Source organism: Puntigrus tetrazona, chromosome 2, assembly GCF_018831695.1.
Source record: "Puntigrus tetrazona isolate hp1 chromosome 2, ASM1883169v1, whole genome shotgun sequence".
In the NCBI taxonomy this organism is placed as follows: domain Eukaryota; kingdom Metazoa; phylum Chordata; class Actinopteri; order Cypriniformes; family Cyprinidae; genus Puntigrus; species Puntigrus tetrazona.
Genome location: NC_056700.1, coordinates 10,566,220 through 10,590,930, shown reverse-complemented (window position 1 = coordinate 10,590,930; position 24,711 = coordinate 10,566,220). Strand labels below are relative to the sequence as shown.

The following is a 24,711-nucleotide window of genomic DNA, read 5'->3' as shown; positions in this document are numbered from 1 at the left end:
ACATGTGGCAAAAGATGGCCATTCTTGGTGGGCTATTTATTTATGCACTTTGTTATAAACGTATGCATCCACACGGTCACCGGGCCACTTGTTTGAACTGTGGGTTCATAGCGTATGGGATATGCATGGAATCATATCTTCTGATCACATAAAGACAGAAACCAAAGCACACGGACTAACTGCTCTGAACTGTAAAAAAATTGACAAAAGAACACGTTTGAGCTCACGAGAACATCATGCGGCTTTGTCGGTCGTAAACCAATAAAAACGTAGCGGCTTTTGCCTTCACATTTTATTTTAAATCGCGCACAGCTAAAATAAAACAATGCAGCTTAAAGTATCGAGCAGCCTCCTTCGAAATAGGAAGCGAATTCATCCAAGTCGAAGTTGGTCGCAGAGCAGGCCTATCGCGAACAACGTAGTTAATGGCGGGTTTTTTTTGTTTTTTTTTATCAAGGCCACACAGTGTATTTAGTAATAAAAAAGTAAAATGTTTATTTAGACAAATGTTTCATATTGTACAACAGTAAATGATACATTGGCTTTAACAAATAACCGCTGAACAGAAATGCAAAGCGAGAAAAAAAAACTTTCGGCTTTCCGTACACGTAGCCTTCCATCTATCGTCGCGAGATATCAAATCGGAAAAAAAGGACTACTTCTGAGCTTAGCAGACTTTATTTTTAAACGACACCTTCTGGGTTTATCCGAGACAGTGCTGACGCTGAATTCCTGCCCTTTGCGAGTTTAATTTGGTGTTACATGTTTCATCCGAATAAAATCAATACAATCTGGATAATCAAAACATTGCGCGTGCCTCCACGTGTTTTATTGAAGACTTCATGGACAAGGAAATGATTTATATACATCGATGCTCTAATCTAAAATGAACAAGACAAGAGTTTATAAAAACACCTAGATACATTCTCCTTGTTGAGTTTCCCTCCGGTACTCTTCACAATATTAGTTATGCCATAGTAATTAATACAAAATATAACACAAACAATGCTGTGTTACAAAGTTTTCACACGCCGTGATGAAACAAATATATTTAAAAATGATATAAAAAAATCGAAGAGGTGGTTTATAAAGAAAGCATCTACATCACAGCTCTGTTTTGCAAGGGGGGGGGTCGATGGCTTTGGCATCCATAAGCAAGTCACCCAAGGGAGTTGGAGCCGTTGTGAGAAGTTTTGCAGACTTTGCTGCTGAAAGGAGTTTGGCCATTGTGGCCCACTTTGGCAGAGACTCCATTAACGGTGGAGATATGGGGGAAGCTGGGGTGTGAAGACTGGACCGGAGCGCTCGGGCTGGGCAGAGAGGTGGAGGTGGATGGAGCGGCGGCGGCAGTCGGGCTGTTTGGTTTGTCACTGCTGGAGTCGCTTTCTATATCAGGCCTTCTGCCACCGGCCATATCATCCCTCGGGCCGCTTAACTTCATTTTTTTGCAACCGGGCCGAACTCTGTACTTCAATGGCAAGGGCCCGTTCTGGAAAATACGAACACGTTATTATCTTTGCAATTGGACTAAAATGTGTTTAATGTGTTAATTATTAGATGTAATAATCCTACCCTTCTCCATGTGTAGATATAAGCAATATCCATAAGAGTATAATAATCTTTCAAAGGCTCGTCTTCATACATAACTTCAATCTGGGAGGAAAGAAAAACGAATTCTCATCTTATACCGACACAGTGAAAAATTTTTGCTTTTACATCAAAAACACGGCCACAAGAAGTTTAGAGGAGATTACCTGAAAGGTACATGGTATATCCATTTTACTTCTGAGAAATTTTCTGAGATGCATTACTGTCATAGCCGCAGGGCACTGCAAGTACCGCTTTACATTCACCTAGAAAAATGTGATCATTACTAAAATACAGTCAGCAGTCCCCTATAACCTCTCAATGACTCAATGAGACAGGTTCTAAAAAACGTCACGTCTTTAGAAATAAGTTACCTCTTTTGTGGTTTCTTTTTCTTCTCCCTCTTTACTGTCAATCCTGATCATTTTAAAACAAAATAATGAATGCAACGTCTAACAGCAAAGCTTTATTTCATAAGCAACGTGAAAGCGATCTCTGATGATAATGAAAGTAAAAAAAAAAAGATTCCACTGAACTGAACCTACTTGTTCTGATCAAAAAACTCAATGGACAGACTGATGATCTCATCATCAGCAATGATTCTCTTGTCTTCATCTGCCACTTCTCCTCGGTCCTCATTAGAACCATTAGTAGCTGAAGAATAAAAATACAACGTCTAAATACAAAAAAACAGCGCTTATGAATTAAAATATCACAATTATTTTCTTGACAGTTTACCATCAACTGGATGCTCTGCATAAAAATCTCTCCTTCGTTTCATCTCATCTGAGTAACAGAGGCACAGTAAATACGTCACTACTGATTTAAGAATTTGTTTAACAAATTAACAAACAATTAAAATGAACACTTAAAAAAAAAAAGAAGACACTTACTTTTGAACAGACCAGGCACCAGCTTGTAGACGATGTCCTGAAGGGTCTTATCTGACCTGAAACACACAACCATTTTAGGGGTATACAGTCTGAGCCTTCTTTGATACAGAAATGTAAAGCTTTAACATATTTTTTGGAAGAACAGCAAACATGTATATTTTTTAAAAGAAAAATACGGTATCAAAAAAACGTTTAATTAAAACAGGCGACATATCCCCAGCCACATTACCTGATATTGAGGAGAGGCTTCGTTTTATGAACTTGGACATCACAAATTGGACAATATTTGCTGGTCTCCAGGTACCTCACAATGCACAGTTTGCAGACTGAAAACAGCAGGCGACAAATTACTAAATAGTACGGTTTGAAGCGGCTTAAGAGACGGTCCGGTTTGAACGTCCAGAAGCGCATTAACCGGCAAATAAGAAATAATAGAGATTATGACAGACTTACACGAATGCAAACATTCGACGATGGTGGTCGCGTCGATGAAGTATCCTCCACATAAAACGCACATCAGATGAGGATTTAGCTCCGTTATCTTGATTCTCGTTGTTCGGTGCATTGTCATTAGAGTTCGCAAACCTGATGACCAAAAAAGGGACATTCATTAATACTTACAGTCACAGTTCGAAAAATATTTTAATCGGCTTATTAATCTTGGATGGCCGCTTTTGGGATACTTGAAGCGGACAAAGATGCGACAAAGCCGGACAAAATTCATTCAGCGTTAGGACGCTTTAACGCATAACCCCGTTAATAGGCTACAACTCAGACGAACTGCTGTTATTCTAAATTCTTTAAACTCGTCGGCGTTTCAGGACAGAGCCCAAGCGCGAGCGAAATCGGTTTGCTTTTATTCGCGCGGACGCGCACAGGTGAGACTGAAAGCCGAATGCCCGCACGTACAGTTGCCATGACGACGGGTTGTAATTGGCATTGTGCCAGTCGAAACGGAACCGCATACTTCAGATCCGCAGACGGCCCGGATCCTTACAGATGACCGTAAATTACCCAATTCGCGATAAAACGCCGCCGCTTCCTCTCGACAGCATTGTTTTTACTCCAAAAAAGCATGCGGCTACTTGAACGTGGCTGCCATTTTGATACAGAAAGCCCGTGTCCGAGCGAGTTCTCTCGCGTGAGGCTGAGACCCGAGCGCCACGCGCTATTGTTTAAGACGCGGTAAGCAGGCTACCGTCACCTGTTAAACACGTCGTGCGACCATGATTTCAGCACGCTTCGTTCCCAAACGCGAAAGAGAAAACAATGTGCTCTTCCCTGCCTCGCCGACGTCTTCAATGAGGAACACAGTCAACGGAAGCTCGAGAGCTCGCGTCTGCGATCCCGCTATCTCTCGACTGCGACATCGGTACGTGCGGGTAACGTTAATTCAGCGTCAAATGTTCACATATCAGTGTCCCGTAACTGCTAACGTCCACACCATTCTCAGTAAAGTGCTCCGAACTCAACACATCAAATAAAATTAGACAGTCAAGCCCTCAAATAGGCTAGTCGCCCAGTAATCGAGAGATATGCTCGATATGCCTTTATAAGGGACATAGCCGACAATAATGTAATAAAATAACTTTCTAATAGCGAACCTGTTAACTTACCATTTAAAAAAAAAAAGCAGAACAACGCACTGCACTTCAGTCGGTGATATTAACTATTCAAAACACCCGCGAAAGTATTTATGCAGCACGCGTCGGTACATATGAAGGTGGACTGAATTATTTTACATAGGCTGAGTGAATGTGTCGATCGGTGGATAACAGAAACAAGCTGGCCAGGTTTCCAGCAGAGGCGGAAAAAAACAGGTGTGCTTCGGTCTGGAAGTGGCTGGCCTAAGTAAAGCCATTTTTCAGGCTTGACCAATAATGCAAACTTATAAAGGCTAATCTACGCGGTTTAGTAATAATATTCGGATTACACTATTATTCCTTCCCGACAGACCATTTAACACGGAGCTGTGAAGAAAGAAGAGTTCACTGCAAAGACCGCAGTAACACTAAATCTGTATACAGGCTACCTAGTGCAGATGACGGTCATATATTGATATTCGGGACTACTATGATTTTTTTTTTGTTGTTGCTAGAAAGCATTGCAAGCAAGCGTTTTAGGACTTGTCTGTCAGACATATTCGCGGAGTGTCAAAATCAGTGGAAAACATATAGCCATGCATAAAATAAATCAGTGAGGCACGGTATGGTGTTTGAAAAGGTCAGAAGGGAAAGCAAATCTGTCCGTAACATCTATCATCTCAGCGTGGCAAGAAAGTAGGCTATGATTTGGCAATAGAGAAGCGGGTTAACAACCGACGATAGACTATATTTACATCATCTAATTTCTTGGATGGAGTTATCAGCAATATTTTTATAAACCATGACTGAGCGGGGGGTGAGTCACGTATACAGTTAACGTAACAACTCACTGATTAATAATTAGACTAACGAAAAAAAAATTAAAATTAAATCTTAAGAAATAGGACTCTTGTCCTACGTTGTTCAAATAGAAAAAAAAGGTTCGGTTCAGACTGAAGTATACCGGTCCAAACCCAGTCTCACGGCAGATGCGTGAAAACGACACCGTTTTAGTGTTTTTTTTTTTGTTTTTTGTTTTTTTAAAAAGCTTCATACAAAACACGCAAGCCACGTTACGTCCAGTGACAAACAAACAATTAATAAATAAAACATATGTGAAACGGGCTATAAGCTAACGGCCTCAAAACAATGTTATGGTTTCGCGTGGTCCTTCCTAGAAGGAGGTACCCGCAAGTACGCGCATGAATTTAAGTTAATAAAATTAATCCACGATGTGAATGCACAGCAAAGTTAATTTTTCCTAAATCTGCACGCCCTAGACTACCCAACTCTATAAAATAAGAGGTCTAACGTTTGGTTTTCGCGCGTGGAGAAATGGATGAAAGTGGTCACCCGTTAACACCTGCCCCGACTCGCCTGTTCTTCAGCGCGCGCCGAGTTTTGCGATTAAAAAAACAACGCTTGAAAAGCACATTTGCGTTTGAGTTTCACAAAGACGACACGCTCGTCCTCGCGCACACCGCGTTAACGTGTGTCACCGGTTGCGTTTCGTGAGAAATGTGACAAAACCGAAATGAAATTCGTACGTGCGAGAAACACTCGCGCACACACAAGAGGCAACATTGTTACTCTCTCGCGTCTCGGGAAAGAAAAGCAAACAAAGGCGAGAGAGCTCGCGAGTCCGCTCTTTCGCACATTAAAGCGTACATACCCCGTGCGTTTCGCGATGGTTTCTTAGCTTTGTTGTGGTAGACAATGAAACTTGAGAGTCGATCAGCAAAAAATGAATGCTACCGAAGCGGCCATCTTGGAATGAGCTGCAGACGCTGTCAATGGCTCTAACGTTTCACCGCCGTGCTCATTGTGGCCTTCTTGCGCAATTGCACATAGGTTAACGCAGCTCGCTCTTCGCCGACCCTTTCCGATTCGATTCACGGATAAATCCACAGATTCCGGTCATAGGTGGTACATTCCAGAGGCGCACTTCTCCCGCACGGCGAGCCGAAAAACAGCGCCCGATGGTTCAGCGCAAACTGACACAGTCCCCAAAATGGCTTAGTTCGACCGCCCCACTCCATCACGTGATCTCATTCCTCACGGGTAGCCTGGGAATTAGTAGTGGGGTATATCATCAATAGGGTACCCCTCTGACGGATGTCTTTGTCAAACCTCACCACCCACATCACCACTTCTGAAGAGGAAAATCCCTCGCCAAGCCTCGCAGTTCGGTCGGTGTGATTATTAGTCTATACGCAACGAAGAACTTTCAGAAGAGCAGTGTGTCCCTTTATTTTCACAAAAACCGCTTAACTCCCAAATGCAGAACAAGCGGACGAGGTATTTTTTAAATGAATCAGAATTAGGCTGCATTTAAAAGCTGCCACAAGTTAAGCAAGCGGAATTAGACAAGACGCTCCAAATGCGTTCTGTATCTTTCAATTCACGCTCATTTTTGTATTTTGTTCCCGAGTAAGACCTTACGTTTTAATGTCCAACACGGTCCCAGAACATTATGCGACTTGTGCAGAATATAAGCGTTTCAGCGGCCGCCGTGCCTCGTGTAGCCTAGGTCAACAAGCAACGGCTCGAAAACGATGCGTTCTTACTTATTAACCTTTCCTTTTTTGCCTACCGAAATGTCAAATATTTTGATTTCTGGTAAGATGAACAACCAGTCAGCCACGCTCGCCCGCACGTCTCGAGAAAGCAGTCGCTTTTCTTCGCACTCACTTTCTCGGTGGTTCCCGTATAAGATTTGTTTCTAACGGCCATGCCTTAGAAGAGGCAAATATGCATACTTTACAGCAATTTTGCAGCAGCAGTATTTATATATATATATATATATATATATATATATATATATATATATATATATATATATATATATATATATATATTTCATGTGTATAGGCTACACGTAAGTCATACTGAACCCTTGTCTCGCAAAACACGGCCAAGCCATCTTTTAGCAGGCTAAATTATGATTACGGCTACTTTAATGACCAGACTTGACTTAAAAGTTGGGCGTATACAGTTGTTGTTTTTTTTATTACTTTTTTTGTTTACAAAATCCAGAAAGCCTTAACATTTTTCTGCATGCTCCTTGATAACGTTCCTATAGCGTGACAGGTCAAAATGCATACGCTTTCCCAGCGACGAGCAGCCCGCGCTCTCCGTTTCCCCCGGCGGCTCTGGACCGGTCTGCTCCGTTCAGGGCACCGCGTTCACCGGCGAACCACACGCGCGGGCCGCCCGCCGTGACGTCAGCTGCTTTTATACAGGCACTTCGGCGAAAACAAAGAAGCTCGGCGCGCTGGCGGAAACCCCAAGCGCTTCAGCTTCAACCCCGCCGGGTTCTGCAAAACCTTAAAGCTTCTTCTTCTGACCGTGCACGCTACCAGTTTCGCTCGCAGTATCGCTACAATAAAAAAAACACGCCGTTAGGTCCGCGCGTGAATCGAATAGTTTGAGGTATGCATCAACCGCAGGCTAATTTCAGAGACTAACTCTGACAAACCGAACCGATTATATCTTATCTATACCCATTTCTTTATTCGGACTACAGATGTGACTCATCAAAATGGCCGTATCTCAGTCGCCTAGCGGGTGTTAATGCAGCACGGGATCCCGAGCAACAACTAGAAAGACAGCCTGATGCCTTCCTCTCCCAAAAACCGTAAAGTTATCGACAACCCCACAGCGACTGCGCATTATGGAAAACTACTCCAGTATGAAATAAAATTTGTGAAGAATAAACGCCATCCACGGTTTCGTTTTACCCGATTCCTCGCGCGATTAAATGCCGACCCGAATTTAACGCCTATGCATCGATACATAACCATTTAAAAGCACGCGGGCTCCTCCAGACGCGCCTTTATTCGATCATTCCGAAGTCCTCACGAAGACGATTTAAAGCGATTTATTATAACATATATAAATGGCCGAAGATCTCTCAAAAATGACTGCGCTCGGTGACCGCGTTTGCTGGTTTATCTCACCTATCGGGTTAAACTTTAATGGCACTATTGATTATTGACTGTTTACCGATTCCACGAAATTGATTTGTGGACCGAATGGGAGCTGGAGGTCAGGACTTACGGATTCAGCCGCTTTGAGTTTGTGTTTAGTTATGTCTTTGATGGTCTGAATCGAATGATGAGGATTTCATGAATAAACATGAATGTCGTTCCGTTATTATATTAAGCCATAAGCACACGAGTGGAGAAAAAAAAATACCGGTTTAGCCTATATTAATATCAGTGGTTTAATCGTTCGGAGAAATGTAACTTTACGTTTATTGTCGGGTTAAGTCATTGAGCTTGTGCATTTTTTTTTTTTTTTTTTTGCATTGCACAACACTCTCTGCGTATCGCTCACTAGATGTTTTTTTTTCCAATGTTAAGACATTAAGACATTAATTGTTTTTTATTTTATATGATGCATGCTGTCTTATCATCCCAACATGTTTTAATACGTTGCTGTCGGCTTATAACATTATATATATATATATATATATATATATATATATATATATATATATATATATATATATATATATATATATATATATATATGTTTCTTCCTTTTCGATACTGACATTGTTTAGAAAGAATAGGCTGTAGCCTAATTGATTAGATTTGTTTCATGGGATTGACTAAATAGGGTGAAACATGAAAGGGCGATCTTCCAAGCGTAAAAACAGATTTAGAAAGTGTAAAAAAATGTAATGATGATGCATTTAAAATATATAACTCAAACAAACGCGTAAGTAAACAAAAATATATAATTTATTCACAAAAAGACTTTTACTTATAGGCTATAAAAATAATTGTAGGCCTATCTGTTAACAGATCGCCAAAATTGAGATCAATGTGCTAGGACAGTAATCTTTTTTTTCTATTTATTTATAGCCGGTAAACTTGGCTTTTGCGCTTTACTCTTTTAGGCTATAACATTTCAGGCGGTGGCAAATGCATGCTGCATGTTTTCTGGAGGATTTAAATGAATATTTTGCATGCATGTCTACGTTGTAGCAATATTCCAAGACCATTTTAACTATATCAAGTGGTCAGACCTCAAGCTGTAATTCTTTGCTTTAATTGCTCACAATTAAAATACATAAATAAATGAATGCCCAGCACTTTCCGTCATATCTTACGTCCCTAAAGTTAGTCTGTGCCGACTGGACAAAGAAAATGGCTAAATTAAAGTCTCTCCATTAAATTTATACAATGGGGATGTATATTTCATTTCAGAATTCTGTTGTTAATTAAATAAGTCTAACTCGTACAGACTATAGGCTATATCCCTTTTTATAGCCCAACGACGCCCTCGTGAGTTTTTCTCAGTTAAATAAGTGCAAATGTGATCCTTAATCTTTTTAAAGTTTTCTCAAAGTGATGTCACAGAATCAAACACGTTTGCATAATTATGTTTGCATAGGCCTATGTCCTAATAACGACCAAATCAGAGCTACAAAACAACCTCCTTAATTAAAAAAAACAAAACAGAAATGATAACAATCATACATAAATTATTTAAAATATATTTTTTCCCCTCTATTTATTGTAGACCATATGTAGGTCACCAGTGACGGCATATGGGTGATTATAATTAAATTTGCTTAGACATTAAATTATTTCGTAGGCCTGCATTTTAAGCGTAGAATTGGTTCAGTTCTTCTTGCTTTTATAGATATGTATTTTAGCCAAACTGCGAGCTTTCTCTGTCTTGCTATAGCAAAGCTTAACTAACAAGTTTCTTGACTTTTGATCTCTCAGTATTTCAGTTTCAATCTGATGGACTTTTATCTGAACTTCATGGAACACGCTTGCTGTCTATAAGAAACTAGGCTATGGTTATGAGACCCTCTTTTCAGACTGAGAACAGAGACGACTAGTCTAAATGAAACTGTTGAATGTCAATGTCGCAAAATCGACGTGAAAGGGGAGGTTAAGAGAAGTACGAGCAACGCTGAAATGGAGGATTTTTTCCTCAAATCAAAATGCAAAACCACCACTAACAACAACACTCTAATCTAATCCTAAAGCATAGCAGCCTACATTTCTGCGTATGACATTTTTAAGTTAAGACATAAAATATAAGCTATATAATGTCATTACAGGTGTGGGAAAGGGTGTAACGATGCCGTGTCAGCTTATTTATTCATTTGGGAAAAAAACTTGATTTATAGTATTCTGAAATATAATCGATAGCGCTCAAACCGAGATGCCCGGAGTCCTGAAGGTCCCCTGGTTAGGGTGCATGTGACGCAGCATGTCGCTACCGAGGCTTCCGTGCTTATTGGCTCGCGCCGTGGCGGCTGCATGTAAAACGTGTGTGGCGTGCGTAGTGCAGGCTGGCCGAGAGACGGGCCCGCTGGAGCCAAACAACGGGAAGTTATGCTAAATTCGCCCGAAAACCAACATTGTCCGAATGGGTAGTAGGCAGTAGACCTCATCAAACGCGTTAAAACAAAGTTTCAGCGATGGCTTCGCCCGAGATCCTAACGTTAATGTTGTTCTCCGGGCTGATCGTTATTCAGCCTCCGCCAGCGTTAGCGTGGGACGCGGACCTGGAGCTTTTCGACCTAGTGGAGGATATTCCCCAATCCTTCTACGAGTTCCTATCGGTGAATCAGGTGAGAAAAAAAATTTATGTAATTCGCAAATTTGTCACGCGTGCCTCTGACTCGGTGATTCAAAGGGTGTTGGTAAACGCGATATGCACTTAACTTAAACGTATAGCAGCGCGCACCGATGTAGATTTATCGCTTGCTCGTCTTCAGTGCGTCCACAGACATCGCTTTCTTAGCTTCTTAGCTTTCGTTAGCCCCACTGCTGTCTCCCGACTCGGTAAAGCGGACTCTGCCTCCTACGAAACCTGGACGGCGGTGGCCATCGACAAAGAAACCTCCCGGCTATGGGCCTGCACTGCATACCGTGACGACGTGTCATTACTTAGCTCATAAACGGATGTTTTATAGTTTTGCTGTAATTTCGCTAGTCGCTTGCTAAGTCATACTTCGTGTCGAAAAGCCCACGCTCTTGCGATAGTGACCGCTATTCGTAAAAAATAGTATTTGGTTACTTTTCAGCCTACGGCGTCGACCGTTATTCAGGCATATACCCTGCAGAAATTTGCCATCAATGCATTTCGGAGGAAATGCTAAGTCTGTGCTAGGTAGTTTGCAGCTAGACGAAGATGGTTGTCAGCTAGTCCAGATTGGTAAACCAACTTCTGTGCTCCAGAAACCGTCTTAACCACACATGTATGATCGGCTGGTTTGTTACCAGTCCTACATAGTCTACCAGGTATAGCTGTTGGTGTGAACTTGTATATTACAGTTGGCAACATTGACAGTTTTTGTTGTTGTAGGAAACTATAGATGTGACATGCCTTTCGGCAGCATTTCTTGCTGTTTCATTTAGCCCCGAGAGGCCAAAGACGGTCCAATCTGTGACTGTTGTAATTTGTAAACAAACGCAAAAGTCTTCCTGAATTTTTGTCACATTAGGCTAATAAAATGTTTATGTTCTTGATTCTGTTTCTATCAGGATGCATCCTCATCTGAGATCAGGAAGGCATATAGAAAGCTCTCTCTTACATTACACCCCGATAAAAACAAAGATGAAAATGCAGAAAACCAGTTTCGACAGGTAGGTGTTTTGTCTTTGGGTTTCATGTTAACTGTTGCTGCTATTCCTTACCTTCAGTGTATTATAATTGAAATATTTTCCATTATTGTCATCTCTTACTAGTTAGTAGCCATCTATGAAGTCCTCAAGGATGAGGAAAGAAGACAAAGGTATTCTCATGATTTGTTTGTGAATTATTATGATTATTATTATTGTTATTTTTATTATATTTTATTATGTCCAACACATTATTCAAAGATGTAGTGATAAAAAGAGCTAATTTATTAACATCACGCCCTTGAGTAAGTCGCACCGTTTGACTATGACTAGGATCTTTGATCTAGATATTACAATTGCTTCGCTTAGTTTTTTACTTCCCTCACAGATATGATGACATCCTGGTTAATGGGCTGCCGGACTGGAGGCAGCCTGTCTTCTACTATCGACGTGTTAGGAAGATGAGTAATGGAGAGTTGGGCTTCCTCCTCTTCCTCATTCTGACAGTGGGTCACTATGCGGTTATATGGTCCATCTACCTTGAGAAGCAGCTGGTGAGTGCTGAGTTGTTGTACAGCGCTGTTGTTGTCTTGTAATGCTAGCTTCTGTATCTCGCCACGCCGTATTTTCAGAATGATGGCAGAAGGTCTTCATAGAGGCCTGAGCAACCAACCACAGTTGTGCTCTGCATCATACATGGCGGCATGAAAATATAAAGTCATTGTCCCTACGATAACAGACTAGCTTGTAATTCATGCAAGAACTTTGTGCGTGTTTTAGTGCAACAATGGTGGTGTGGACCTCGCATATTTTAAGACCAGCTTTAGTAATGCTAAATGTACTGTAGCATTCACAGTGATAGCTGCTACGTCTTGATTCTTCTCAGGATGAACTTCTAAGCAGGAAGAAGAGGGAGAAGAAAAAGAAGCAAAGCAATAAGATAACGGATGAGATTAAGTCCTTGGCACAGGACAAAAATGAGAGGTGACCTAATAATCAGGGGTTTTGTGTTTCTTAGTCTATTTATTCATGTTCATTTCATGTTTTTCTAAATTGATGCTGCGAAAAGGAGTAATAGACGAAAGAGAAAGATACTCATTGCATGCAAAGGAATACAAGCATCTATGTATACTTAAGCCAATATGTTTACTTGAGGTGCAGAATAATGATGTAAAACTTTATTTTACTTAAAACTTAATTGTTCTTGTTTTAATGAAAAACTTGCTTCATTTTGTTACATTTCTCAGAAAATGTCATTTCACTTGTTGAGTAACTTGATTTAAGAATCTTTTGAGCTGGAAAACACAGACAGGTTATGGTTGTTGTTGCACTTTTAAGCTGCTTTTTTGTGAAATGACAAACTTTCAAGCATTATTATTACAACTTGCTGTGTGTTGCCTACACATTTACATTTTGAGAACACCGACATATTGTTGCCTTGAAATTATTTCCTAAATTGTCTTTACATGCTTTTAAAAAGTTTCTACATAAACCCTGCAGAAACCACAGATAACATGATGATTTATTTGTAAAGGGAAAAAAAGAAATGACATTGGACTCACACATCTTTGCTTTTTTTTTTTTTTTTTTTTTTTTTTCAGGTCTGATAGGCCACACTGGCATGATATTTTGCCGCTCAAATTAAGCATCTGGTTGTACTATTCAGTGAAGTCCCTCCCTCATATAATACAGGTACTGTTTCACCAGATTTGTGTTTTTAAGATGCATTGACACCTCCACCTGTAGCCATGAACGTATGTCGTGTTTTTAGGATGTGAAGCAGTATTATAAAGATTATAAGGAAATGAAAGTAAAAGAGAAGCAGGAGGCAGAGGCTCTGGCAGAACAGGAAATGCAGCAGAGTAAGATCATGATCACACAGAGTTACACATTACACTCTGACCTCTGCACATACAGCCACGCACGTTACTGTGACTGTGGCCCTTAATGTGTTGCTCACTCTTTTTTTTTTTTTTTTTTTTCTGCAGAAGAAAAACGGCCCAAGGTGAAGAAACCTAAAGTGGAGTTTCCAGTCTATGAAGCCAATACAAATGCTGCTTTTGTGCCAATTTATGATCAGGGGACATCTATTGAAGATATTGAGGATCAGATGGATGACTGGTTAGAAGACAAAAAACAGCAAAAGAAGAAAGTAAGCGTTTGTCTCTGCTCAAAAGATGTTGATTTTAACTGGAAGTATTGAATTAACCAGTGGCTGGGGGTGATTGTAGGCTCATGAGTGGATGGAGGAGGATCTCAGCCAACTCTCTCGTTGCATGGCCAAGTTTCCTGGTGGAACGCCAGGCCGGTGGGAGAAGATCGCTCACGAGTTAGGCAGATCAGTGACCGAGGTAAATCTGTAATTACAGTACAGTTATGACTAGTAATTGACCCGCAGCAGCTATTATGAGATACATATTTGATAAGTATAAACTGAAATTAATCAACTTAGATTTTTAATTTTATGTATTTTAGAGCTATTTGACAATGCAACTAAACTATCTATCTATCTATCTATCTATCTATCTATATATATATATATATATAAGTTCTTTTTGTTAAAAAAAAAAAAAAAAATCTTAAAAATGAAATATGTGTAAAAGTCATTATTTTCAACCCTCATTCAGAAATAGGCTGTTTTTAAGCAGCAGGTCTTAAGTCCTCTCAGTAATCTGCCACTCTTATCATTGGCTAAAATCATTGCATAGGAAACAGTATCAACATCCCCTGGCCATAGACATTTTTGAAGAATTATAGGACACTAAGCACTAAAGTAATAGCTTCTTAAAAATATACAGCATTTTACAGTTATTTTAAAATGTAATAATATAGCACAATTTTATATTGTTGTTTTTTAAATCATGGTTTTGGTATACCTATACAGGTGACGGCAAAAGTGAAGCAAGTCAAAGATTGTGTCACAAATACATCAGGTAAATGATCAAATATTTTCAAGTTGACCTACGGTCTATGATATCACCTATCACATTATCAGAATCTTTCAGCATGCTTCCCCCCTCCTCACACTTGTCTTTATTTTCAGGGTTGGTGAAGCTGTCTGATCTGAAGGGTGGTGCGGTGATGGGAAAGAGCTCCAGAGCCGTCACTGTGCCAGACAGTCTAATGACCCAGCGAGAGGAGTCCTTCGAGCAGCAGCTGGAGGATTCAGCAGAGCCTGCTGGGGCAGAGGACTCCGAGGGCAAAGCGCTCCGAAGACGGACTAAAAAGTGTGTGGCCGGTAGCGCTGGAGCTGGAGCAGCGGAGGAGAAAATGAAAGGACGCAGACAAAGAGACTTTGACCCCACAGCTGTAGATGATGACAGCGAAGATGAGAAGAAACCGTCAGCCTCCAAAGAAAAAGCCAGTGCTGCTGAAGATGTCTGGACACAGAACCAGCAGAGGCTCTTGGAGCTGGCCTTGCAGCAATACCCACGAGGCACCACCGAACGCTGGGACAAGATCGCTAAGGTGGTGCCTGGGAAAACCAAGGTGAGCGTTAAGAAAATGTATTTAAATTGACATTTAACTGCGTATAAAAGCTGGATATTATATAGTAGTTAATGAACCGATTCTCTTTAACCTATTTAGGAGGAGTGCATGTCCCGTTTTAAACTGTTGGCGGAGCTGATTCAGAAACGGAAGCAGGCCAAGAGCTGACTTCTGGTCTTCAGTATTTCACCGTACCTCTCACCTGCTTGTTATGTGCCTTAATGCAACCCTATGTCCTGTTGTCGGATTACGTGCCATGTTCAGTCTGAATCATCAGCATTAATCATTGGAGAGATCCAAACTGCACACACAAAGGAGGTTTTATTTATTTTAAAATTTTGTTTCAGATTGTAGACTTATTTTTTTTTTCTTTCTCTTTGCAACCAAACCGTTCAAGGAGCAGAAGAGATGCATTTTAATTATTATAATTTTTTCTCCCCCGTAGTTTTGACTCATTGTTTTCCAGAAGCACAGTGTGTTGGGCTATAATGTTTTGGTCATATGTTACAAAATAAAGTATTTGCATACAATATCATAAATCCTAGTCTTTTTTTTGTGGTTATTAGTGTGTCAGCACATATTGGTTCAAACATGTTGCTGTTCTGTTGATTTGAATTAAATTTTGTATTTAATTTTTTTTTGGGTGGTCAAATTTTGTACTTCCTGTATACACATGTTGATATGCAGTTTCTTTAGTTCTTAGTAAAGGTGCAAGTCGCAACATTATTATTATAGTATTACAGCTACCTAAAGAGTGTTAATAATAAAATGGAGTAGGAAGTTGAGACCACAGGATGGAAAAATAAACCCCATTAGGGTGTTTTTTTTTAAATAGGCTAAATTAAGTAGGCTTATTTCTTCAGGAATAGGAACACTTTACCGAGGCCAGATTGATTTATGAACGCACAAATGAAAAGAAGTCTGCTGTCCTCATGTGGCTGTGAGAAGAAATGCAGACACTAATTGTTTAGCTTTATTTTTTTTGTTTAAAATTGTTTTACCAGCAGGGCAGGATACATTTTCAACTCTATTCCAATCTCTGAATGTCAGAAACCTATGGCTTCAAATCACACAGCTATGTATGACGAATTATATTTTGTAAAAACAAATGTATTTAATGTATCGATAATCTACAGGGAAATATCTAGAACAAATAAAGTACACAGGAGTCAATAATCAATCAAATATTGCGTTATTCATAATATTTAATCTTGATATTTATTTGGGATGTTAAAGTGTGATGTTCACCTTGAAATGACGGTCCAGATATTATCAATATATTTCACTCTACAAAGCCTACTGTATCATATTTGATGCATTAATTTCTAAATTGCCTCTAAATTATCAAAATGTTCGAAACTGTACTCAATCCATACAATATTCTTCCCTCTGATAGTTCATACTTTTTAGCAAGCAAAAAGCATTTTACTATAATTCTAAAAAAACCTCTTCAGGATGTAGTTATAATAAAGAAGTCATTTATTTAGGCTACATTATAAACGAACACAATAACATCTTACTTTCTGCCGTATACATAACGGCAACCATTAGTTTGGGTCTCTGAATAAAATGTAGATGTTTTTTTCCCTTCTCATTGAGCTATCTGAGCCATACATACATATAATATATCATCTAAAACACTATGTTAATTATTATTTATTCATTTTTCTGACTACTATTTTATACGACCACATTTACAGTGTTAAAAAAGAAGAAATGAGAAAGAAAACTTTTTTAAAAAAAACCTGTTAGACATCCATAAAGCAAGGATGTATATATATATAATATATATATATATGATGTATATATATAAACCAATTCACCTGCTAAGGCGTTTTGATGGCAAATTTGTTCATATACAATTTTGGCCAAATGAATCTGGATGCAGAAAAAGACGTGTCGTGTTGTTGTCCAGCAGGTGGCTCTCTCACACTCTCTTATTCTTTACACAAGAGAGCATCTTTTGTAACGTAAACAAGTTAGGAGACCCCACCTCTCCACAATAGCAGAAAAAAAAAAAAGTTGTTAAAAAGTTCTTGGTACAATTCAGAGCAAAGGGAAGACGACATTACTCTTTTTATATGTTTTTAAAGAGTATCTATTAGCACGTAAGCCTGTCGAAACAGCTAGCTAACTTTGCTAACTGCACACCGTGGCAAGCGCGATATCAACGACATAATTTTTAGCTTGCGAAAACGAGATAACGTAACATAATAGTTTAGATTTTTTTTTTTTTAAAAAAAATGTCTCTTCTGAGGAATCACAAGGTTGTGCGCGTTTTGCTCATTGTTTTTTCTCAGGTCGCTTACGTTGCTGCTTTGATTATCAACGCACTCGCGGGACCAGGAAAAGGTAACTTACGTGCCGCCTTACCATACATACGTATAATGAGTCACGCAACTAATTTCACCTCGGCTTTTAAGGTCCATTTCGGCGCAGCACTGGGAATATATCAGACAGATACCAGACAGAGATCACCCCAGCCGGATGGACCTTCTCTATATGGGGGGTCATATATTCCTGGCTCTTCCTGATGAACGCATATATCCTGACCTGGCTCTTTAGAGGGTACTTCAAACCAAGCACACACTCCGCTCGCGTGTACACTCATTCACACTGTTTGAAAGCCATCCTTTTGACAGTCTTCACCCGAATTATTGGCTGTCAGGTTGTACTCAAGCCCAGCAATCCTGCCCTCGGAATTCTTTCTCTCGTGGATCATCAACATGATTCTGAACAGTACCTGGCTGGTCTTGTGGGATAGAGAGTGAGTTGTGGGCAGCCAGCCTATTTTCAGAATCGTAGGTTTGCATGGCGCTTAGCCTGTCGTTTTGAGTAACGACTGTCTCAGGAGGTCACGTGTTTGTCTTTTATTGATTCAGGTTGATGATTCCCGCACTGATTGTTCTTGCCCTGATTGCTTTCACCAACTACCTGATGATCTTCTTCTCTTGTCTCGGTCTACGGGATCGTGGATCTTGGCTGAAACGGCAGCACCCAAAAGACCTGTTCTGCATCATAGTGTTGGTATGCATCTTTGAGAAAAGGCAGAGTACTCAAGATTATTCATGTTGTAGTTATTTTATTTAACAAGTGAACATGAAGCTGATTTATATCCGCAGTATTAACTCAAACAAAGCACTACATATGTGTACCTCAGGTTCAAAATGGCATTGCCACCTATGCGACATGGACAACTATTGCCACACTTCTCAACTTCACTATTGTGTTGGATCTGGCGTCCGTTTCTCCAACACATGCTGCTACTGCTTCTTTGTGCATACTTCTCTTGGAAGTAATGATATGGTAATCAACATTTATTTTCTGCTGTAGTCTTGAGATACGGCTTCGCGAGATTTAGATCCGTTTTCAAAAGCGACTTATTTATTAGTTTGTTTATTTAAATATTGAGGAGTTTTTTTGTAAGAAAGCAGGACATGCAATTCAAAATGTAATACGGGAAATAATGTCAACTTCATATCAAATAATTTAGACATTCATTACACTTTATGACTTGTTATAAAAGGTTCAGATTAGCTGAGCCTTCACATAATTTCCGGTTTGTTTTGTATTTGTTTGTTTGTGAAAAAATACAGTTTATAAAGCAGTACTTCAAAATGAATTTATTTATTTTAGTTTAATATTGAAAGGATTTTTGGGGATGTAAAGTCAAAACAGATTTTTATTATTGTTATTGTTTCTAAGAAAACAAAATGTAATGAGCAAATAAAAATAGTTTGATTAAAGTCCAATAATTGGAAGAGTTTGACAAGGCAAGTCACGTGACTCTCCAGAAAGTTCATAATATTTATAAAGGAATAATACGTGAATTGGTAAAAACGCTGAAAAATATATTTATTTGTTGGTTACCCTACTTGACATTTTTGGAGAAACCTAAACTAAGCCACTAGAAATGTTCTTGCATTTGTTGTTTGACTCATATTTAAGATACACATTCTTCCACAGGTTTACGGTTGAAAACTTTCTAGTAGAGAAGCACGTCCGTTACATCCTCAGCGTTTACCCTGTGATTATCTACGCTCTAATTGGAAGTCTAAGCAAGCATTACGTCGCAGCAGGACCCGGCCGGAACGCCGTCTTTTCAAGTTAGTCAATGATAAACACATCCGTGTCGTTTTGGTTAGCTATAAAAGTAGCATAGTTAAAGCACAAACTCATAAAGGTGTCCTGTATCGAGGCTGCATTGTGCTCACGGCGCTTCCAGTGTTGTGCTTTTATCTTCTTTTATAGTGGTGCTGCTGGTGTTGGCCTGTGTTGTGTTAGTGGTGCGTGTGGGGCTGGTGCTTTGGAGACACAGGACTAAGCCTCTCTTCCGCGAAGTAAGTCCTGAGGTCCTGATGTCGGCAAACAGCAGCACTGATAAATAACCACATAACCACTAAACACTCAAGAAAGCTTCCAAGATGAACGGTAACCCTTCCAGGTGTGCAGTACCTGCATGAATGTATCTCAGCTGGAACGGATGTCTTTTTCAAACTTTTATGGAAAATATGCATGAAACGGCATACAGTAACAACATTATATCCGTTTTGGGACATTAATTGTGCTGATTTTGTTTTATATTACTCTACCATTCTAACATTAAAATAAAAGTGCTTTATTTTTGATCAAAAACGCATTAATATAGTATTATGAATGACTATTAACACTATTTACAACAGCTTTTTATTTTATTTTCATATATGTTATAATGTATTTGAGTGTATGCATTTATGTACAATAACTTGTGACCAAATATCAATATTATACCTGACAGTATATTCATTTACTTGTTACCTTTTTACGTGTCTGTATGAATTAACATTAGTTATTTATATATTTAGCGATCCAAAGCAAAATACAAATAAGAAAGAAATTTATTACTGTATCAAAAGCAGTATATAAGAGCCAACAATAATCATAATGCCGTGTTTCAAGACTAAGTAAACACAAAAAGACAAGTAAAACGTTACTATTTTGTAGTATGTTTTTTTATTTAAGATATAACGTTTAAAAAGCTGATTATGAATGTACTACAGTGCTTGAAATTCATCAGTTGTCATTGTTAACGTTCACTGAAAATGTAACGTAGACGTTGCACGATACGCACTGGGATGAAGGATTCGTGAGAAACGGCTCTCTCAATTTAGTGCAATTGCTCTGGAAAGCACCTCGGTGTTGATCGCAAGCCTCTGGAACCATTGGTCTTTCAACAGTGATTACGGAGACATTCAGAGTTGCGTCTGGTGAATATACACGCTTTGATCGCGGCTCTTCTTGCGCGTTTACTTTGGTGTGGATGTGAACTGAAGCATCTTGTCATGCATGTTGTTGCCCTTTGGAATGCGTGTGTCTCCTGGCAGCAGCTGCGGCAGGCTTGACCCTGTGTACTTTGGCTTGTTCACTACAGGATGAATTACTTATGAGAAACTAAAAGACAAATAAAGGACATTTTTTCCTCCCAGGAGATTAACATCCCCTCCGTTTCAGACTCGCTTGCCCTGTGCTAGTGTGTTAAGAATCCTTTCTTTGTCCTCTTTAAATTGTATATATTTTAGATTTTAGTGTAATGAAACAAATGTTATGTTAAGTATTGAATTTAAAGACAAAATGAAGCATTACACTGACTAGACTTTCTATCTGTAGGGTTAGTTCACCCCAAAATGAAAATTCTGTCATTAATTGCTCACCTTCATGTCGTTCCAAAGCCGTAAGGTGTTTTTTTTACCCTCAAAACACAAATTAATATATTTTCGATTAAATCTGAGAGTCATCTGGCCCTCCATGGATAACAAAATGACTTCAAATCCAGAAACGTACTTAATAACATCAGTGGTTCAACTTCAGAAAGAAAACTAAAATAACATAATTTACTTTTAAAGTAATATACATTTAACATATCTGACGCAATCGGCCTCGTTCACGTTCGTTGGGAGAGCATGAAGAATGGTTGAGTAAATAATGGTTGAGTATGTTATTTTTGTTTTCTTTGAGCAAGAAAGTATTCTGGCAGAGTTGCAAAACTGAAGTTGAACTACTGATGTCCCATGGACTGTTTTACTGATGTATTTATACTACATTTCTGGACCTGGGATCAGTTGAGTTGTGTTGCTCTGTCTCGGTCAGATAGCTCTCTGATTTCATCCAAAATGTCTTCATTTGTGCTCTGAAGATGAACAAAGGTTTTTACGGATTTGGAAAGACATGAGGGTGAGTCCCAAAATGACAGAATATTGGATGAGAGAACAAAACGACAGAACTCTTTTTGGACAACGTCTCATCTCTTTAGGGCATTTTATCACGTGAGACTATGATCTGCACGCTATGGAGCAGTAACCAGACTCTTGACAATGCATTTGAATATGCTTTTATCATGGTCGAGAGGACCTTATATCAATCTCCACGACAAAAAAAGTATGCAATAGTTTATATACTATTACTACTATATAACAGAAGTGCATGGTGTAACTGCTGTCAAAGATGACATGACTGGGTAAGGGAACTCAGACTGATGTCTAGCCACTTGACCACATGCTTCTATTATTATTACAATACACTAACTCATTTTGTCCTGAAGCATGTCAAACATTTACAACTCAAAGACATACAGATGTTAAAACTGAAAGAAAAACATCTTATAAAATATATAATTGAGTTCTTTGACATATTTAAGTGGTTATTTTTAGATGATATTCTAACCCAAAAGAAGCTCCTGTTACAGGTATTACACAAGCATATTAACTTTTCAGTATAGCTTTAAAACAAAACATTATTTGAGGTTTTCATTTTACAGTGCAAAGGTACTTTTATTAGAAAAGCAACTCATTATAAAGCTGGATCTACTCAGATTTAGTGCGGATCGCCACACAAAAATGACAGTGCATTTAAAAGTGGTGAACATAAATTCATTTAATGAATCATTTCTATATTAGCACACTCCATTACAGCGTATCATTTTTTTTTTTGTTGAGCTGTCATTTTTGAATGAGAGCAATTTTACATGAATTATTCAAGTACTGTTTCATCTGGCTTGCTCGCATGTAAGACCACTGGCATCATGTTGACATAGTCCTCGTCTTGACATCCGTCCATTTTCCAATTTTTTCTTTTTTCTTTCAAACTTGTTTTTAAGTGATATATCCAAAATATCAGGACAACGTCGATGACCCAAACAGTGAACAAGAAGTAGCGAAACCATTCGCCAATAGGGTCTTGAAAATCCACCAAAAAAAACAATTATAAAGGGAGAAGAAAATATATGAAGTAGAGAATTGATTGATATTAAAATGATTAGAACATAACATCAGATAACAACATACTAAGCACAAAAAGCTGTAAAAATAAATGCATTCTTACCTTTTGCTCTCATATCTTCTCTAAGTAAAACTGAAATATTAAAACACATGTATATATAATGTATGTGTGTGTGTGTGTGTATATATATATATATATATATATATATATATATATATATATATATATATAAAATTACATGTACTTGAAAATTTACTTAAATATGTAAAATAAATTAAAAAAATATGAATGTTACCTTATCGCCTACTCAGTAGTACTAACTAGCATCATTCAACAGCATACTAATCTCAAAATAGTGTTAAAAGATACTTCCTCTGTGGTCAAGCTAAAACGATGAGTTCTTGTCACGGTGTGGTTAGCAAGAGTGCACGCAATGAGCATAAGGTAAACGTAAACACTTTAATCTACTCAGAACGAAGTGAACAATATCTTTACAGACAGGCAGACAGGACAAAAACCACACGCATATTAAAGACGATAACCGACGATTACACGGGATCAAACTAGAACTTAAATACAAATGGGAAATAACTTGCTAGACACAGATGAAGACAATGACACAATTAACACAAACGAAGGTAGGGCACATGGGGCACATGGCACAGGACAAAAACAGCAACAAAAAGAGTCCAAAGACGTGACTGTTCTCAATTTACTTTAGTAAATCAGGAACTAAAAATAAGATCTGTCACCTCTCGAGCGTCACAGTTGTCACAGTGTGTTGAATTATTGTTAGTTGGATGTGTTGCAATATTATTCTGGATAAACCTGAATAGTAGCTGACAAAAATATCACTACAGGAAGCAAACTACATGTAGAAGCTATAACTTGTAAAGAAGACCTTAGTGCTTCCCCTTATCTGCACGTCAACCATTAGAAAGGCTGTTTTGCAATCTATATTAACAAATGATCTGTTTCCACATTCACCACACTGTGTCACTGTATTTCCCATTAATGTAAAAGCCTCCACATGCATAGTATCACGGATGATTCCAGTTTCAATCAATATAATCAATTTGTCCACGGTATTTAACATCCAGGCACTAATACATTTAAATAAGGAACAGCTGCAGATAGTATTATGAAGTGTCTGGCTCACCCCAGTGAAAATACCAGTCTTTTTTTCCCCCCTAGAATCATTAAATCATTTTAATCAGTTGGATGTTTCGAATGTTGGATGTGGTGTCTTTTTTTTAAGGCAGGTTGTGAATTTTCCCAAAATACACTGGCACACAATTCCTTACACAGGCCACGACTTGTGCAGAGTCTGTTCAAACAGCAGGTTTAACGCTTGGTGTTTGTTTGTCTAATCAACTTTCAGCCAAACACAAATCTCTGCAATACACTAAAAATGTTCGATATGTAATCCACCATAATGCTTCGCACTCTGCTGTTTATGTGCAAAAAACTCGAATGGGGTATTAAGAATTACCTGTAGAGCTAATAAGACTTTCCTGCACAGCTTGCTTCTTCTCAAAGGCAAAAAAGCCATAGACTATTACCATCACCCACCATTGCTTCTGGTTCCTTCCAGGTAAGGGGGTTAATGTGCAAACTGATCTCTAACCAGATTTTATGCTGACTTGCTAGAGGGTAAATTGAGTCAACAGGTCCACCTTTGTTACATTTGGAGAATTGATTTGACCAAATGCTTATGAATCTCTACCCCCTTTTCTGCCCAAAGCATCAGCCCTCTATGATTTAATTAGCTTTTACTCCTGCACCTCTGTGATTTAACCTTGCCTAGTGGGTATTTTTATTGGAGACACAGCTTTCGGATGAATGAAATATATGGCATGCTGTGTATAAACTCTGAGTATCTACATATTGCTTGAGCGAGGAAGAAGAAGAGAGAATAAACATGGGTTACGGTTTTCATTGCCATTCTTGTCGTATCTTTAAATTTCGTACTATGCTATTCCTATGTTAAATAAAAGTAGCTCATTTAGGGCGAATGCTGTAAATACAAGAACTTCTATCAAACAGTCTTAAAAGAAGAAAATAATCATATGCAAATAAAGAAGAGATTAGTTCCCTTAAGCATTTTGCACCGGGATATTGATAGCCGTAGACTACCAAAAGACTGCTAATAACCCTTTTAAGTAAGAAAAAGCTAGCTATTGTTCCTATGTTTATTTATGGGTGCGACTGACAATGCAAAAAAATTCTGTTTCAACTGATGACAATTACCACGTAATGCAACTAGGAGTTATTGAGTTAAATAAACTATTGCTTCACACTTTATGAATG

At 38.7% G+C, this 24,711-nt stretch overlaps 4 protein-coding genes and 1 long non-coding RNA gene across 5 annotated transcripts in view; 3 read left to right on the top strand and 2 right to left on the bottom strand.

Moving 5' to 3' along the window:
- The window catches only part of tox (thymocyte selection-associated high mobility group box), an 839,643-nt gene that overhangs the window by 472,043 nt on the left and 342,889 nt on the right, over positions 1 to 24,711 (top strand). The gene's annotated exons all lie outside the window — the stretch shown is intronic.
- Positions 471 to 6,058, bottom strand: bmi1b (bmi1 polycomb ring finger oncogene 1b). Its single transcript, XM_043259635.1, has 10 exons — positions 5,736 to 6,058; positions 2,934 to 3,065; positions 2,710 to 2,806; positions 2,481 to 2,536; positions 2,326 to 2,373; positions 2,133 to 2,241; positions 1,962 to 2,004; positions 1,755 to 1,853; positions 1,573 to 1,653; positions 471 to 1,489 (listed from the first exon to the last, which is right to left on the bottom strand). The coding sequence occupies exons 2-10, from the start codon at positions 3,049 to 3,051 to the stop codon at positions 1,160 to 1,162; spliced, it is 981 nt and encodes a 326-aa protein (XP_043115570.1). The 5' UTR covers positions 3,052 to 3,065; positions 5,736 to 6,058; the 3' UTR covers positions 471 to 1,159.
- On the top strand, positions 10,309 to 15,679 carry dnajc1 (DnaJ (Hsp40) homolog, subfamily C, member 1). Its single transcript, XM_043259477.1, has 12 exons — positions 10,309 to 10,664; positions 11,581 to 11,682; positions 11,785 to 11,831; positions 12,047 to 12,212; positions 12,545 to 12,642; positions 13,260 to 13,350; positions 13,430 to 13,520; positions 13,647 to 13,810; positions 13,890 to 14,009; positions 14,543 to 14,591; positions 14,702 to 15,147; positions 15,247 to 15,679. The coding sequence occupies exons 1-12, from the start codon at positions 10,512 to 10,514 to the stop codon at positions 15,313 to 15,315; spliced, it is 1,596 nt and encodes a 531-aa protein (XP_043115412.1). The 5' UTR covers positions 10,309 to 10,511; the 3' UTR covers positions 15,316 to 15,679.
- si:dkey-29d8.3 (uncharacterized protein LOC556220 homolog) lies at positions 17,028 to 20,119 on the top strand. Its single transcript, XM_043259639.1, has 7 exons — positions 17,028 to 17,499; positions 17,571 to 17,715; positions 17,816 to 17,914; positions 18,030 to 18,174; positions 18,308 to 18,453; positions 19,114 to 19,253; positions 19,399 to 20,119. The coding sequence occupies exons 1-7, from the start codon at positions 17,391 to 17,393 to the stop codon at positions 19,533 to 19,535; spliced, it is 921 nt and encodes a 306-aa protein (XP_043115574.1). The 5' UTR covers positions 17,028 to 17,390; the 3' UTR covers positions 19,536 to 20,119.
- Positions 21,923 to 23,050, bottom strand: LOC122359526. The gene is made up of 3 exons (XR_006252713.1): positions 22,697 to 23,050; positions 22,504 to 22,533; positions 21,923 to 22,358 (listed from the first exon to the last, which is right to left on the bottom strand). It is a non-coding gene; the product is annotated as an uncharacterized LOC122359526 (long non-coding RNA).

Excerpts from the sequence above, each read along its gene's own strand:
- si:dkey-29d8.3 (XM_043259639.1), top strand. The coding sequence starts at position 17,391 with ATGTCTCTTCTGAGGAATCACAAGGTTGTGCGCGTTTTGCTCATTGTT. Across the intron at positions 18,175-18,307 it reads TGTTCTGCATCATAGTGTTG|GTTCAAAATGGCATTGCCAC; the intron begins GTATGCATCTTT and ends TGTGTACCTCAG. Across the intron at positions 18,454-19,113 it reads CTCTTGGAAGTAATGATATG|GTTTACGGTTGAAAACTTTC; the intron begins GTAATCAACATT and ends ATTCTTCCACAG.
- bmi1b (XM_043259635.1), bottom strand. The coding sequence starts at position 3,051 with ATGACAATGCACCGAACAACGAGAATCAAGATAACGGAGCTAAATCCT. Across the intron at positions 2,807-2,933 it reads CGTCGAATGTTTGCATTCGT|TCTGCAAACTGTGCATTGTG; the intron begins GTAAGTCTGTCA and ends TGCTGTTTTCAG. Across the intron at positions 2,537-2,709 it reads AAGCCTCTCCTCAATATCAG|GTCAGATAAGACCCTTCAGG; the intron begins GTAATGTGGCTG and ends TGTGTGTTTCAG.
- dnajc1 (XM_043259477.1), top strand. The coding sequence starts at position 10,512 with ATGGCTTCGCCCGAGATCCTAACGTTAATGTTGTTCTCCGGGCTGATC. Across the intron at positions 12,643-13,259 it reads GCACAGGACAAAAATGAGAG|GTCTGATAGGCCACACTGGC; the intron begins GTGACCTAATAA and ends TTTTTTTTTCAG. Across the intron at positions 13,811-13,889 it reads AAAAACAGCAAAAGAAGAAA|GCTCATGAGTGGATGGAGGA; the intron begins GTAAGCGTTTGT and ends GGGTGATTGTAG.